The sequence below is a fragment of the Pleurodeles waltl genome, chromosome 10 (assembly GCF_031143425.1).
Source record: "Pleurodeles waltl isolate 20211129_DDA chromosome 10, aPleWal1.hap1.20221129, whole genome shotgun sequence".
Lineage (NCBI taxonomy): Eukaryota > Metazoa > Chordata > Amphibia > Caudata > Salamandridae > Pleurodeles > Pleurodeles waltl.
In genome coordinates, this window is record NC_090449.1 from 242,493,376 (window position 1) to 242,506,843 (window position 13,468).

The 13,468-nt window shown below is 46.4% G+C and overlaps 1 protein-coding gene across 1 annotated transcript in view; it reads left to right on the plus strand.

Moving 5' to 3' along the window:
• VWA3A (von Willebrand factor A domain containing 3A) overlaps positions 1–13,266 on the plus strand; it is a 541,655-nt gene extending 528,389 nt beyond the window's left edge. The window contains exons 33-34 of the mRNA XM_069210293.1: positions 516–586; positions 11,686–13,266. Coding sequence (XP_069066394.1) covers positions 516–585 — 70 coding nt within the window. The 3' untranslated portion in view covers position 586; positions 11,686–13,266. The remainder of the gene's footprint in view (positions 1–515; positions 587–11,685) is intronic.
• Positions 13,267–13,468: the final 202 nt, after the last annotated feature.

The following is a 13,468-nucleotide window of genomic DNA, read 5'->3' on the forward strand; positions in this document are numbered from 1 at the left end:
AAAACTGAAAGCTAGCACAAAAATAGCTACCAGCCTAACACAAATACGGTAACATAAAACAATATAAACACACACAAAACGTATACAAAACATGTGTGCTTACACGTGATACATTATGAGCTTTGTATTACATTTCTTTTATGTTTTTAAGTCGTATGCCAAGAAGTGGGAAAGCTACTCTCAAAACATACACACATGCACATCGCCCCTACTGTCAACAACTGAAATATCCTCAGTACAGTTTGAGATTCGCGTCATTCACGTCTAGAATTATATGTACTTATTACAGTTGAAGTTCTTAGATGATATTCACACTAATGTGGACTTCATACAAAGTGAATAAGTTTTAGAATCGGAACCAAGAGACTTCAGAGCATCAACTAACTTCGGCCTCGGTAACTTGAGTAGTTCTCCTGAACCCTTGAAAATATCATTACATACATGAGAAGAGAAGATATATACCATATCCGAAGGTAATACATAAATTAATTGTAATTGTGTTTGTTGTGCATTAGATTGCTACTGTTAGAAAAACAGACGGAATTGGATCCAAAAGATGTTTCATTTGAAGAAAGTGATCTGTGAGGTAAGAAGCTGATTTTGAACCTTAGACTAAGGTCATCTTCATTAAGAATTGCACAAGTGCACTCTTCAGTTCAGGTACAAAATATAAAAATGCAGATGTTGTACAAAACGTATGTTTTCAATGCAATAAATGTTATTGATTTTCATAAATGAACAAAACAAAGCATTCATCATTACAAATCTTCACCTGCCTCACTGTGCAGCAATGTGCAATGCATTTATACAATTGAACCAACTCTGCTGATACACAGATGCTAAATTAATGTTTCTTATAATAAAAAAAAAATCACGCGGAGGTTGAATCCATCTTATTTGTAATGTTAAATTACTCCTGTATTTGGTCCTCTTTTTCTACGGTGGCAGGACCAGAAACTGTGGCTTTATGAGAATTAAAAACGTGTGCATATGGGTGAATGCACAGTATATTGTCTCTCTGTTGCATTCCTGGCTTTTAACATTCCCTTTCCTCCTTGCTGGAGTTGTCAGTATTTGTTATTCACTTGACCAACAGGATTGCCAGCTCTTTGAACATCAGTCCAAATCCTTTTGGATTCACATTTCGAATAAGGGAATTGGGTACCCTCTGGGAAATGTCTGACTTTACCATTGGCTGAATGAGAAAGGCATGTGAGTGTCATGCTTCAGGATTGGATTTATCTTTCTGACCATAGATCTGATGTTTTAAATGGGGCACTGTCATAAAGAAATCCATTCTTCACAGTGACCTGTGAAGTCAGGCATTTTGTTGGTTAATGGTACAAGACGTATCCTACGCACATCCTATTACAACAGTTTATTTGCATTGGATCCTTAGCTATGAAAACATTTAAAAAGAGCGGACTAATAGCAAGTTACAGAAACGGTTCCTTATGATACACTTTTCAGAATATGGAACAAAAAAGATTTAAAGCAGTAAAACAAAATCATGTTAACTTGTCAATATCTGAAAGAGGAAGTGTGTATTGATTCTTATGTTTCCTTCTAAATGTAAAGTTGCCCAGGGGCCAATTTCATGTTTGACAAATTCAGTCAGTTGTGGAATTTTATGTTTCAATTCGTTGATTGTTTGAAGTGGTATACAGTAACGCATCAGTCACTTCTTTGGATCTAAAACTTTCACTTCTTTAGAAGTAAGAACTTCAAACTCTCAGAAAAATGTTAATATCATCACCGAGCCATCTAAGCACTCGGTATAACCAGGTCTTTTTGTATCACTTTTCTAGTACCCTAAATCGTCAAATAACCTCCCTCACCCATAAACCACTCTCTAATCCAAGAGTGCCAAATAGGTGGTGACGCCAAAAAGGTGAGGAAGAAGAGAGAAATATCACAACTGAACATAGAAAAAGACCCCATCTCCTGTAACATTTACAAGCCCGGTCTCAAGCATGCTCCCTTTTTAATTGGTCATATTAGCGTTGCAGTGAGTCAATCATTCTACCATTCTTTGCTGACTTCCTCATACAATGTTTGGGCAGATGACACCTGTGAGTATGTGTATGTCTAGCCTTGGTATTTCATATAAGGTTTTGCAAGATCTAGGACTTATACCCCCACATTTACCTGCAGCAACCGCTTCCTAATGCTCTGCAGGTCATGCCTCCCAAAGCGTTGTCTCCCTACAAGAATCTGAAAGGTGGTCGTTCACAACCCATGCATGCAATGCCAGTCTTGCAACTTGCCACCTAAAGATACATTCTCTCAGTCGAGCATTGCTTATTTCAGGCAAAATTGTCCCATATCTTGCTGGGTGCCGAAATGCCTTGACCTGCTCCATTCCTGAGGGGGATTGCTCAGGAAACACCACTGAATTAAGGTCAGGAAGCATTTTTCCATTCCTTCCACTTTGTTCTCCAGTTGAATAATAGATTTATCTTCAGAGTTCTGAAAGTTGGAACCTAGAACGTTGTGTTATCTGTGTCTTCCTTAAATCTTGAGTTCACGGTACCCATCCTCACATTCAAGCCCACAAGTATTTCATATTTAGCTGCAACTCCTTGTACTCACCTTAGGCTCAACATTGACATATGTTTTTGGCAGAACTTTAATTGTTGTCATTAATACGGATTCACCCTGAGTTAGTTCCTCTGTTCTTCCACACTGGATCTTTTATATATTGAAATGCTTTAATCGTTCCGCATCATCAGGCTTGGAATCCGTGGTACATTAATATAGCAGTATACAGTGTAAATTATACAGCATATAATACGTAGTGTAAACGGCCGTAAACTTGAAACAATATAGTAGTTTTAGTAGCACATCCACCTCATTTGAAAGGATCCAAACCTCGGCCAATGAGGTGGAAGCTTGAGCTATCCTACTGTCCCTCCAGTCCACGACAGAAGTGATGTGCGCGGTTCCTACATAGGTGCCACCCCAGTGCACTGACATCAGTTACCTTCTTCACCAGTCATTGCAGATCCGGAGAAGGGCTACCCCCAGTCACTTTTTGACTGACCTTTTTTTGAATTTTTTTTTCAACATTGTCTTCTGGTGTTGCAGGGATGTCCGGCGATCAAGGCTGGTTTTAATCCTTGTGGTGTCTGTCACCAGCAAATGTCGGTGACGGACCCACCCCTCTCCTGCCTCTAGTGCGTCGAGTGCGACCACGATGCCAAAACCTGCGTCACTTGTTATGCCATGCGCCCCAAAGCCTTGAGGGATCGCATGGGTAAGTCTCACAAACATAAAAAGAACAAAAAGGCGAGGATATCTTTGAATTCGCCCGTCCGTTGAAGTCATCCAAAGAAACGAGGGAGCATCAGCATTTGAGGCTTGGCACTGCAGTTGAGCCTGCGCCTGGCATTCTCCGCACCTTCACAAGTTTCCAGGAGCTGGAGCAACCCAACAAGAGTTTTATGAGGCCATGGACCTCATATTTGGCAGCCCGTCCCCGCTGTTGTGCCTTTGGGTCCGGTGGGTTTAGGAGGGGCCCCTACTGGTCTTGCACCAGCAGGTTCGTCCCCGGAGCCAGTAAGGTCCCTTAGATTCATGGATAGGTCCGGACCAGCTCCAGTTAAGCCACCTCGACCTTCCTCAGCACCAGCCCGACTGCTGACATCCCCTGCACCCACCGCCAACACCCCCCCCCCATTTTTATCCCCGTCACAGAGCCAGATGGGCATCTCCTTATGCTGACTCCTGGGCCAACTGGAGAAACTCCATCCAGGTGGGAGCCTACACCCTATTCCTATGTAGGATAGTGTTTTACAAGGGCAGTTTAGCCAGTAGTAGATATGGCGTCTCGTTTGATGACTGCTGCTGAACCCTCCTGGGTTATGGAGAACAGCGCAGAGGCAGGAACAGAGACTGAGACCCCAGATACTGAGACAGCATCTCAGGGGAAGGACAATGAATAGAATCTGGGAGTGATTTTTCAGTTGGCAGAGTCCCATCCGACGACACCTCTTTCAGTGATTCTGAGCATGATGATGAGGACAGTCGTGCTGTTGCTTCACAAGCACAGTCTGTGCAGCGAGACAACAGCGGGTTAGCCCAACCAGTGAGCAGGTGTGTGCGACGGCAAGCACAGACAGAGTGCTCACTTGGCAGCCCCCAATTTAGTTCAGCCCCAAATTTCACTTTTTACTGGTGACGCTGGATGTAAAGTCAATATGGCCCACATTTTGCCAGTCGACTACGTACATCTCTTTTTGGATGTTGACTTTCTTCAGCTAATTGTGCAGCAGGCAAATTTGCGTGCAGAACAATTTCTGAGGGAGCATGGAAGCATTCTAGGGCCTGGTTCTAGGGCACAGTTCTAGGGCACGCCAGAGGACTCCCACTTCGCTGGCGGAGTTGAAGCTAGCTTTGGGCCTTATGCTCAAATTGAGGTTAGTGCAGAAACCCACCTTGCAGTACTGCTGGATGACTCGCACAGTCTGGGTAACCCCCATCTTCGCACAGAGCCGGGACAGGGAAGGGCCCAAATCGTATACCCGGTTTTGTAAGGCGGGCATCTGCGTTTTGGGTCCTGGGATCAGCAGCCATATAGTGAATGGGAGGGGCCACTGAACACTGAAGAATATCCAGCCCATAGATCTCACTGAGGACACCTGGTGTGAGGATTTGACAAATGCCAGTGGACTACCTCCCCAGGTACTGGCTACGGAGGAGGGAGCCTCATTTGCTTTGGTAGTGAGGAGGACGGCCAAGGTCTGAGGACAAACGTCTTGGGGATGAGCTTCAACCGTGAGTCATTGCTTCAGAAATGCTTCTCCCACTTAATGAAGCCCCTACAGATGTCCTACTTAGGGTCTGGTGCAGGCCCTGCACAGGGGCTCCTGTGAATAAGACAATTACACGCCCTCATCACCTCACGCCAGAGAACCCCAATTTCCTTACCCAACATCTCACCCCAGAGAGCTTGGTGGTCCAAGCCTCCACTTCCAGAGTAAATCCCGGCACGTTCCCTACCACTCCACTGGACAGGGAAAGCAAAAGACTGGATACCTAGGGAAAGAAGATGTTTTCTTCTACCAACTTAGCACTGCGATCAGTGAATGCTGCATGCCTTTTGAGCCGATACTCCCAACTGCTATGGGATTCGGTTGCGCAGGTGCTACCTACGGTCTCGGAGGAGGCCAGAGCCATACTCTCCCAAGCTATTGCAGATGGGAGGGACACAGCTAAGTTCCCCATTTGCTGTGAGATGGACATAATTGACTTACTAAGCAAAGTGGTTTAATCGTCAGCGGCCCTTATACGCCACGCTTGCTTGAGAACCACTGGTTTCTTTGGGGATGTCTAAGCTTCTCTCATGGACATGCCCTTTGATGGCTCCTGTCTCTTCAGAGATAAGGCTGACTCCACGCTAGAATGCTTCAAGGACAGCAGAGCTACTACATGTTGTAAGAATGTCTCTCTTTCTGGCTGGTTACCCCCACTTTTTGCCTGATGTCACTGTTCTTAGACTGTTTTCACTGGGATCCTGCTAACCACGACCCCAGTGATGGTGCTCTCCCCTCTTGGTTGTCTTGGTACTTTTTACACCTCACATTTGGCATACTGGTGTACCCTTGTAAGTCCCTAGTATATGGTACTTAGGTACCCAGAGCATTTTTACACCAGGGGTCCCCCATGGGCTGCAGCATGTATTATGCCACCCATGGGAGCCCATGCAAGCTGTGTCTGCAGGCCTGCCATTTACAGCCTGGGTGAAAAGGTGCATGCACCCTTTCACTGCTAGTCACTACACCGGGTAACTGTAAGTCACCCCTACGGTAGGCCCTTCCAGTCCTAAGGGCTGGGTGCAGGTCCCTGTGTGTGTGGGCACCCCTGCAGGAGCAGAGGTGCCCCTACAAACTCCAGTTCAAATCCACTGGACTTTGTAAGTGCGGGGAGCCATTTTAGCTATGTACTGGCCATAGGTCACTACCCATAGTCATGCTACATAATGGTAACTCCTAACCTAGGCATGTTTGGTATCAAACATTTTGGAATCATACCCCAGTATTGATGCCAGTACACTTCTAGTTAGTCAAACATGCCAGGTGGCATATGAGAGCTCTGCAATGGGACCTGAAGTTCCAGTGGGCACAGCATCAGGGAAATCTTATCAACATGGTTCAGATCTCGGAGGGAACTGCAAAAGGCCTGCAGTGGTGGTTAGTGAACTACGATTGGGTCAAAGGCACTCCTCTCCCTAACCCAGGGAAGAGGAGTGCCTCTCCTCCTCTTCCCTGGAAGATCTCACAGTAGTGACAGATGCGTCACTTCTGGGATGGGGCGGCCACCTGGAAGAGGTGGAGATCAGGGGCCACTGGTCTCCGGCGGAATCCGGGCTTCAAATCAACTTATTGGAGCTCTGGGCGATCCAGCTAGCATTGGAAGCATTTCTTCCTGTTGTGAAAGGGAAGATAGTGCAGGTGATCACAAACAACACCACCGCCATGTGGTACTGCAACAAGCAGGGCGGAGTGGGGTCGGGGACTCTTGGTGGTTCAACACCTGGCAGGTTCTCTGAACGCCAGGGTGGATGAACTTAGCCGTGGATGCCTAGCGGATCACAAGGGGTGTCTTCATGGGGAGGTGGTGGAAGACTCTTTCAGCAGTCGGGAGAGCCTTGGTTAGATCTGTTCCCCTCCACAGAGAATGCGCAATGTCAGCAGTATTGTGCGTTGGAGTTTCCAAGGCGGCAATCGCTCAGCGACGCTTTTCGTCGTGAGTGGAATTCAGGCCTCCTATACGCTTTTCCACCCATACCACTTCTGCCCAGAGTTCTCAAGAAGATCAAGAACAACTGAGCCCAAGTCATCTTAGTGGCTCCGGATTGGGCACAAAGAGTCTTGTATCTGGAGCTACTCAAAATGAGCATCAATCCTCCGATCAGTCTCCCCTTCGAGATGATCTTCTGTCGTAGCAGCAGTGGAAGGTTCTCCACCTGAATCTGTAAACTGTGTGCCTTCATGCGTGGAGATTGAGCAGTTGATGGCTTTTTACCTTCCTCCCGAACTCTGTAAAGTTAGTTTGGCAGCCAGGCATCCTTCCACTAAAATGGTATACGCCTGCCATTGGAAACGCTTTGTATATTATTGTACAGAAAGGTCTATTGACCCTCTTATTCTCTTTCTGATATTCTTCTCTTCATTTTTTCTATAGCCCAGAAGGGTTCTGCCTTGGGGTCTCTCAAGAGCTATCTTTCTGCCTTATCAGCATTTTTTTGGCTGCCTGATCAGCCTTCTGTCTTCAAATCTCCCATTGTACATAGATTCCTCTATGTACGGCTTGTACATATGTTTCCCCTTACGCCCTTTATTATGCCTCAATGGGACTTAAATCTTGTCCTCAAATTTCTTATGTGTGCTCCTTTCGAGCCTTTCCACAACTGTCCCATCCGGCTGCTCACCATCAAGACTGTCTTCTTAGTGGCAATAACATCTGCCCTGTCATCAAACCCACCGCATCTCCCTACCAATCCAGATAAAGTGGTTCTCAGAACTCGTGCCTCTTTCCTCCCCAAGATGGTGACCCCAATTCATCTGGGTCAGAACATCACCCTGCCCACCTTCTTTGCTCCACCGCATTCCTCTAAAGAAGACTGGACTGGATCCAAAAAGAGCATTGTCAATTTACCTTGACCGCACAAAAGAGTTCCGGGTGGATGACCAACTCTTTGTGGGGTACGTGGGAGGAAAGAAGTGTCGGGCAGTGCAGAAGCGAACCATTTAGCTCTGGGTCATTCTCAACATTACGATATGCTACGCATTGGCCATGAAGCAGCCTCCTGAGGGCTTGTGGGCTCATTCTGCCAGGGGCAAAGCAGCTACCACTGCGCTAGCTCGAGGCCTACAGATGGCTCCAACGACGCTGACCAAGCCACGCTGAGTCGGAGGACGCACATGGATCCGAACGACGCCACCCGACGGCGCGTGCAGGGTAATGCACTGCAAAAAGATTCCGTATTCGAAGCTGACGCCAGGGAATTCGAAGGTAAGGAAGCTGCAGCTAGATAGTCTCTACCAGATAATGCGTTACCAAAGGTAAGTAACTTGTTCGTTTAGCTGGTTCAGTGGCACTGGGTCTGATGCAGGGGCAGCTCCTTCGTAATAGAGGAGCACCGCTCCCCTGCTCAGAGTCAGTCACAGAAAAATAAAATGATAATAAGACAATTTTATGATCATTTTATTTTTAACTGACAGAGCTGATGGAATGCTGGGCGGGCCGGGCTGGGTCGAATCAGGGAGGAGGAGCGGTGGGCACTGTAAGTGTGCATGTCAGTTTATCTGGCAGTCTTAGCATGGCCAAACTGACATCTGCACTTACATTTCTCCAACCCAGCTGTGTTACACAGTCAGGTGGAGAAAAAGGCACAGGCTCCCTGTGCCTGATCAAGCGACAGACCAGCCCGCTCAGGCCAATCTCAGCACTGTGCTCATGCTTGGTATAGCATGAGAGCAGCATCTGGATTGGGTGGGCAGCCAGTGCTTGTTGCCCATGCCGGAAGGAGAATAGCACCGCCGTGGTCAGCAGCAGCAGGTACATATATATATTTTTTTAATGATTAATTCACAAAACCCAACCCCCCACTCCCCTGCCCCATCATTTTAGATGATTGGCATCAGCCCCACTGTGCAAAGCCTTGCTGCAAGCCTGTCTCAGCAGCCAGAGATCACTGCTTATCTGAATACCATGTTCAGCCAGTCTAGTGGCACATAGGCTGGCACTGCCCCAGGACCTGCACTCAGATTGTGTAGTGCACTTCCCACTGCCATAATAAGATAATTTAATGGCCCAGGGCTGGCATAGGGCCAGCACCCGGAGCCTTCCGTGCGGACCCCGAGTCGGGGGGGGTAGATGTATGGGTAGGGTCACCAGAGTTTTAAAGGTAAAAAACAGGACATTTCACACAAAAAAAAGAACTACAATTTTACTTCAACCTATTTTACAGAATGACAGCGCTCATTAGCAGGGAATTACAGAAGAGGCACTAAGAACATAAATAAAATGCAATTTTTAAAGCCATTAAAATGCCTATTAATTAAATTGCTTTCTGATAACACCTGCTTACTATCTCTTCTTTGAAAAAAAAAAAATCACTACCCAACATTTTCACGCGACCCTCTGTAAAAACTGGGACATGAGCTAAATTTAACAAAATCTGCTGGGACAATTAGTGAAAACCGGGACTGCCCCAGGAAATCCGGGAAGCCTGGTCACCCTATGCATGGGAAGCTGAGCGCAAGGCATGCTGGGTGGGAGCTTGCATGTAGGGCCTTTGCCAAGGCCAAAGTTGTGTACCTCATGGGATGAATTAATGGGAGGTTGAGTACATAAAAGGCTGGGTGAAGGCCTTGCTGAACTCTGAGCCCTAAATCCAACCTCTGCGGTGCATCATTGAAGGCCATGAGATGAGTTGGACACACAAAAACATGGACAGTCAGGGGTTATGGGGTAGGGCCTGGCCAAATGCCATGCCCTGCAAATAACCCCTGTTATAAGCAAAGGCAGGGGCGGCCCCTCCTTTAGGGCGGAGGCCCATTGCCCACCCCCCAGCCAACAGCAGCAGCTATAAAACCTTTACAAGAAAACAATATTAAACTGTGTTTATTATCGTTTTTTGTAAAGGGGCGGGGCCAAGGGGATGATGAACAGTGAGGGGGAGTGCATAGCAAGCGCCCTCAGTGCACATGTATGTTTGACCGGTCGTCTCGGGCCGGCCAAACACACATGCGCAGTAGCCTGTCGCTGGTCATGCGCCATTATTTCTGGAGTCGGTGGCAGTCGCGTTTGGAGTTTCTGAGCTCTGGATTCTGCTATCTCGCTGGCTTCAAGCTGTTGCTGGTTTTAGCTAATTTCAGTGGAGCGACTCTGTCCGTGGATTTGGGGATCTATGTGGTGAAGTTTTGGACGGCCTGGTGGAGGTCAAGGTCTGCCATAGGCTCAGGTTGTGCGGTGCCTAGGGCCTATGCCTACAGGGTCTAGATTACCTTGCCCCAGCTTCGGTGGAGGGTGCTGAGGTGCTTAGAGGTGGTGTGCTGGGAATTGGAGATGGTAAAGTGGACGATGACGTGGTCGGTCCAGGTGAGTTCAGTCACGTGGGTGAAAATGATTCTGTCGCTAGAAGTGAAGATGCCGTCCAGTGTGTGTCTGACTTTGTGCGTGGGTTTGGTGACCAGTTGGGTGAGGCTGATGTTGCTGAAGTTCTCTATGAAGGAAGTGGAGTTGTTGTCTTTAAGGTGGAAATTGACATTGCTGAGTAGGACGTAGTGGAGGGAGTCGATAGCGAGGGGGACGATGAGGTTGGCAATGGCATTGCAGAAGTCTGGGCGTGGTCATGGGGGTCTGTATGCGAGGGTGCCTCGCATTGTGATGTTGGCATCGGTCTGGAGTCGGAAGTTGAGGTGCTCCATCAGGAGCTTTTTGTCATCTTTGGTGATGGTGCATTTAATGGTTTCCTCAAAGATGATGGCGATGCCCCCACCATGTTTTTTGGTGAGGTCTCAAGTGTATCATCTTGTAGTCGTCAGGGGTGGCCAAGGTGATGTCAGGGTTTGAGGAGGGTGTTAGCCATGTTTCGGTGATGAAGGCGATGTCTGGGTCATGGGTGGTGATGGTGTCCCAGATTTCCATGGCATGTTTGCATAAGGAGCGGGCGATTAGCACGATGCACTGGAGTGGTGCTTGGTTGTTCGTAGTCTTCTGTGTGGGTGCAGTGCAGGTATTATTGTGCTCAGGTGGGCCCGGGTAGCAGGAGAAACAGCAGTGTAGGCAGGTGAAGGGTCCTTTGGTTGAGCATTGGAAGGCCATGATACAGCTATTGATGGGGTGTCTAACGTTCAGGTCCTGGAGCTCATTGATGGTGTAGCCACGTGGAGTGGGAGGAGAGGGTCCTGGTTCTGGGCTCGCTCCAGGTGCAGACAGGGACAGACGGGCTTGCCACTGTTGTGCTGGCAGCGCACCCGCTGCATGTGTCCGCTGCGCATGTCCTGTTGCACAGCCACGCTGCAGCCTACATTATATGTCCTGGGAGGGACCAGGGTGGGAGGTGGGAAAGTGGGAGTATGGGAGTGGCAGTGGCCCAAAAAGGGCATCGGCAGGGGCGTCAGCAGATGCAATCAGGCTCAGGAATGCGGGCGAAGCTGTCACAATCAGGCTCAAGAATGCGGATGGAGTTGTCGCACTCAGGCTCAGGAATGCGGGCGGAGCTGTTCCAATCAGGCTCAGGAATGCAGGAGGAGCTGTCAGCGGCAGGCAGGAGGGCCATGACGGGCTGTGGAGCTGTGATTGGCCCAACGGGTCAGGCACTTTTGGCATGATCTAGGTTTGAAAGAGGATTGCTGGCTGATTAGGAAAGTGGGTAAGCTATCACACTGGACTGGAGAATTGTTTCTTGAGTGATGACTGATTGGAGAAGTAGATTGCTCTGCTGTAAATTATATGAGATAATTGCCACTGTGTTCATAGGGGATGGTGAATATTTAAGTTCCTGTGCTGAAATCTCCGCTCAGGTTGTGGTCATCAGCAATATCTCAGTAAGATTCCCCAAAGAAGGGACAGTGCACAGGTACTCCAATTTTCCAAGATTCTTGAATTCTTTACTGGTTTTCTGAAATGTGTTACCTATTTAACCACAAACTTATAAACGTCTTTTTTCAACAGATCAAGGAAATCTGGTTGCTCCATGGAAACGATCCTGGATGTTTGCAGGCATGTATGGACGGTGTACATATAAGGTTCAACATTTCCCTTTATACGGAAGAATTGTGTCAGTCCGAAGACCATTGACTCAGAGCACATTACGTTAAACAAGAATGAGCTGACAGTCCTTGTTTCTATCCCTTTCAATGTGTGGCAATAACTTAAGAACGAAAAAAGGAAATTCTGTAATAAGCTGAGTTTACTCAAAAAGAATTTGTGTTTTGAGCAATGTTATTTCTCAATTTATTTTAACAAACACCCCACAGTTTCTTTCGTCAGATTTTTTCCTGAGTGTGCGAATCACCAGTCACTCATTTCCACAATGATGGAATAAGAAATGGTGCTTTCATTTTAATAACTTATTGTGTTTTCACGTTCTTGTGTTTCTTCATCGTCCCTCTCCACTTTCTTGAAAACTTTGGGCCTCATTCACAAGAAACTGGTGCATTGGAATTGATGCGCCTGTTTTCTTGCGCCAGACCTGGACCCCTTAACGACGTCATGGTAGTGCTGTATTTATGATACAGCGCTCGATGGAGCACGTTTCCACAGATGCGTCAGAAATTCTGATGCATCTATGGCACTAAGTTAACGCATTGCTGGACTAGCGTCAAAAAAGCTAAGCTACTCCAGCAATGCGTGGAAGGCTCTCATGTTAAAAAGCCCTGCATCAGTTTAACGCCTGCTCTGTGCAGGTGTTACATTTTTGAAGAAGTGAAGTTACAGAACAATGCAGTGAAATGTGATAAATTTCAGTGCGCCAGTTCTGCGTGACTTTTAACGTGGGAACTCCCACCCTGCATACATTGGACCTGGCGCAGGTATAATGTGGTGCAGGGCTTTACAAACTAGTGCAATGGTCCCATTGTGCCAGTTTGTAAATGTGGCGCATTATAGGGGACTGCTTGCGCTGCCGCAGTGTCACAAAAAGGTGACGCTATGGTGGCGTAAGGTCCTTGTAAGTAAGCCCCCTTGTTCCCACATAATAAGCCTTGTATTCTTCTTTCTCAACTTCATGTTTTGTATTTAATTCTTCACCCAAATATTTCATTTATTCCGTCACCCTCTTGCACTGTATTGTTACTTACGCATTTCCTCAACTAAGAAAAGTATTCTTTCTTTCAAATTACAGCATAATCAGACCACTTCTAATGAATTTCAAACGATATTGGCAGCTTCATATTTATAGCACTAAAGCGTTGAGCAGAACAATTTTAAGCTTTAGATTCATTTGTAATTAATTTGTAATATAGTATTTGTACAGTGAATGCAATCTTTTGTTACTTGCTGTCCAGGGGAGCATAAAATATTGAAAGGTGTTAAAGAAATATTATTGAGCTTACACTAAAACAAGACACTGATTGCACACACTGAGGTTTTTGCCAAAAGACAGCTTCTTCAGAAGAAGCGAACATAGTTTTAGCAAACACTGTATTTTCTTTATCCCAGTATTTGGAATTTGACACTTTAATATTTGACAAATGTTTGAAATTAAAGATGCTAGTCAAAATTGCTGAAAATAAAGATATTTTTCTAATCATTATTTTTTCTGGTTTGATTAAATGCTTGATGTTTCAACATCTCACTGGCTATATTTCTTCTGACTACCCAGCTCCTCTGTCTTTCTTGTCTCTACAACTTTACCTTTCTGTTGTTACTGAATTATTCCTTATTTGTTCCATTACAATTTCCATTGAGTAATACAAACTTTTTTACTCTTTAGATTTCAAATTTTAGAAAAAAA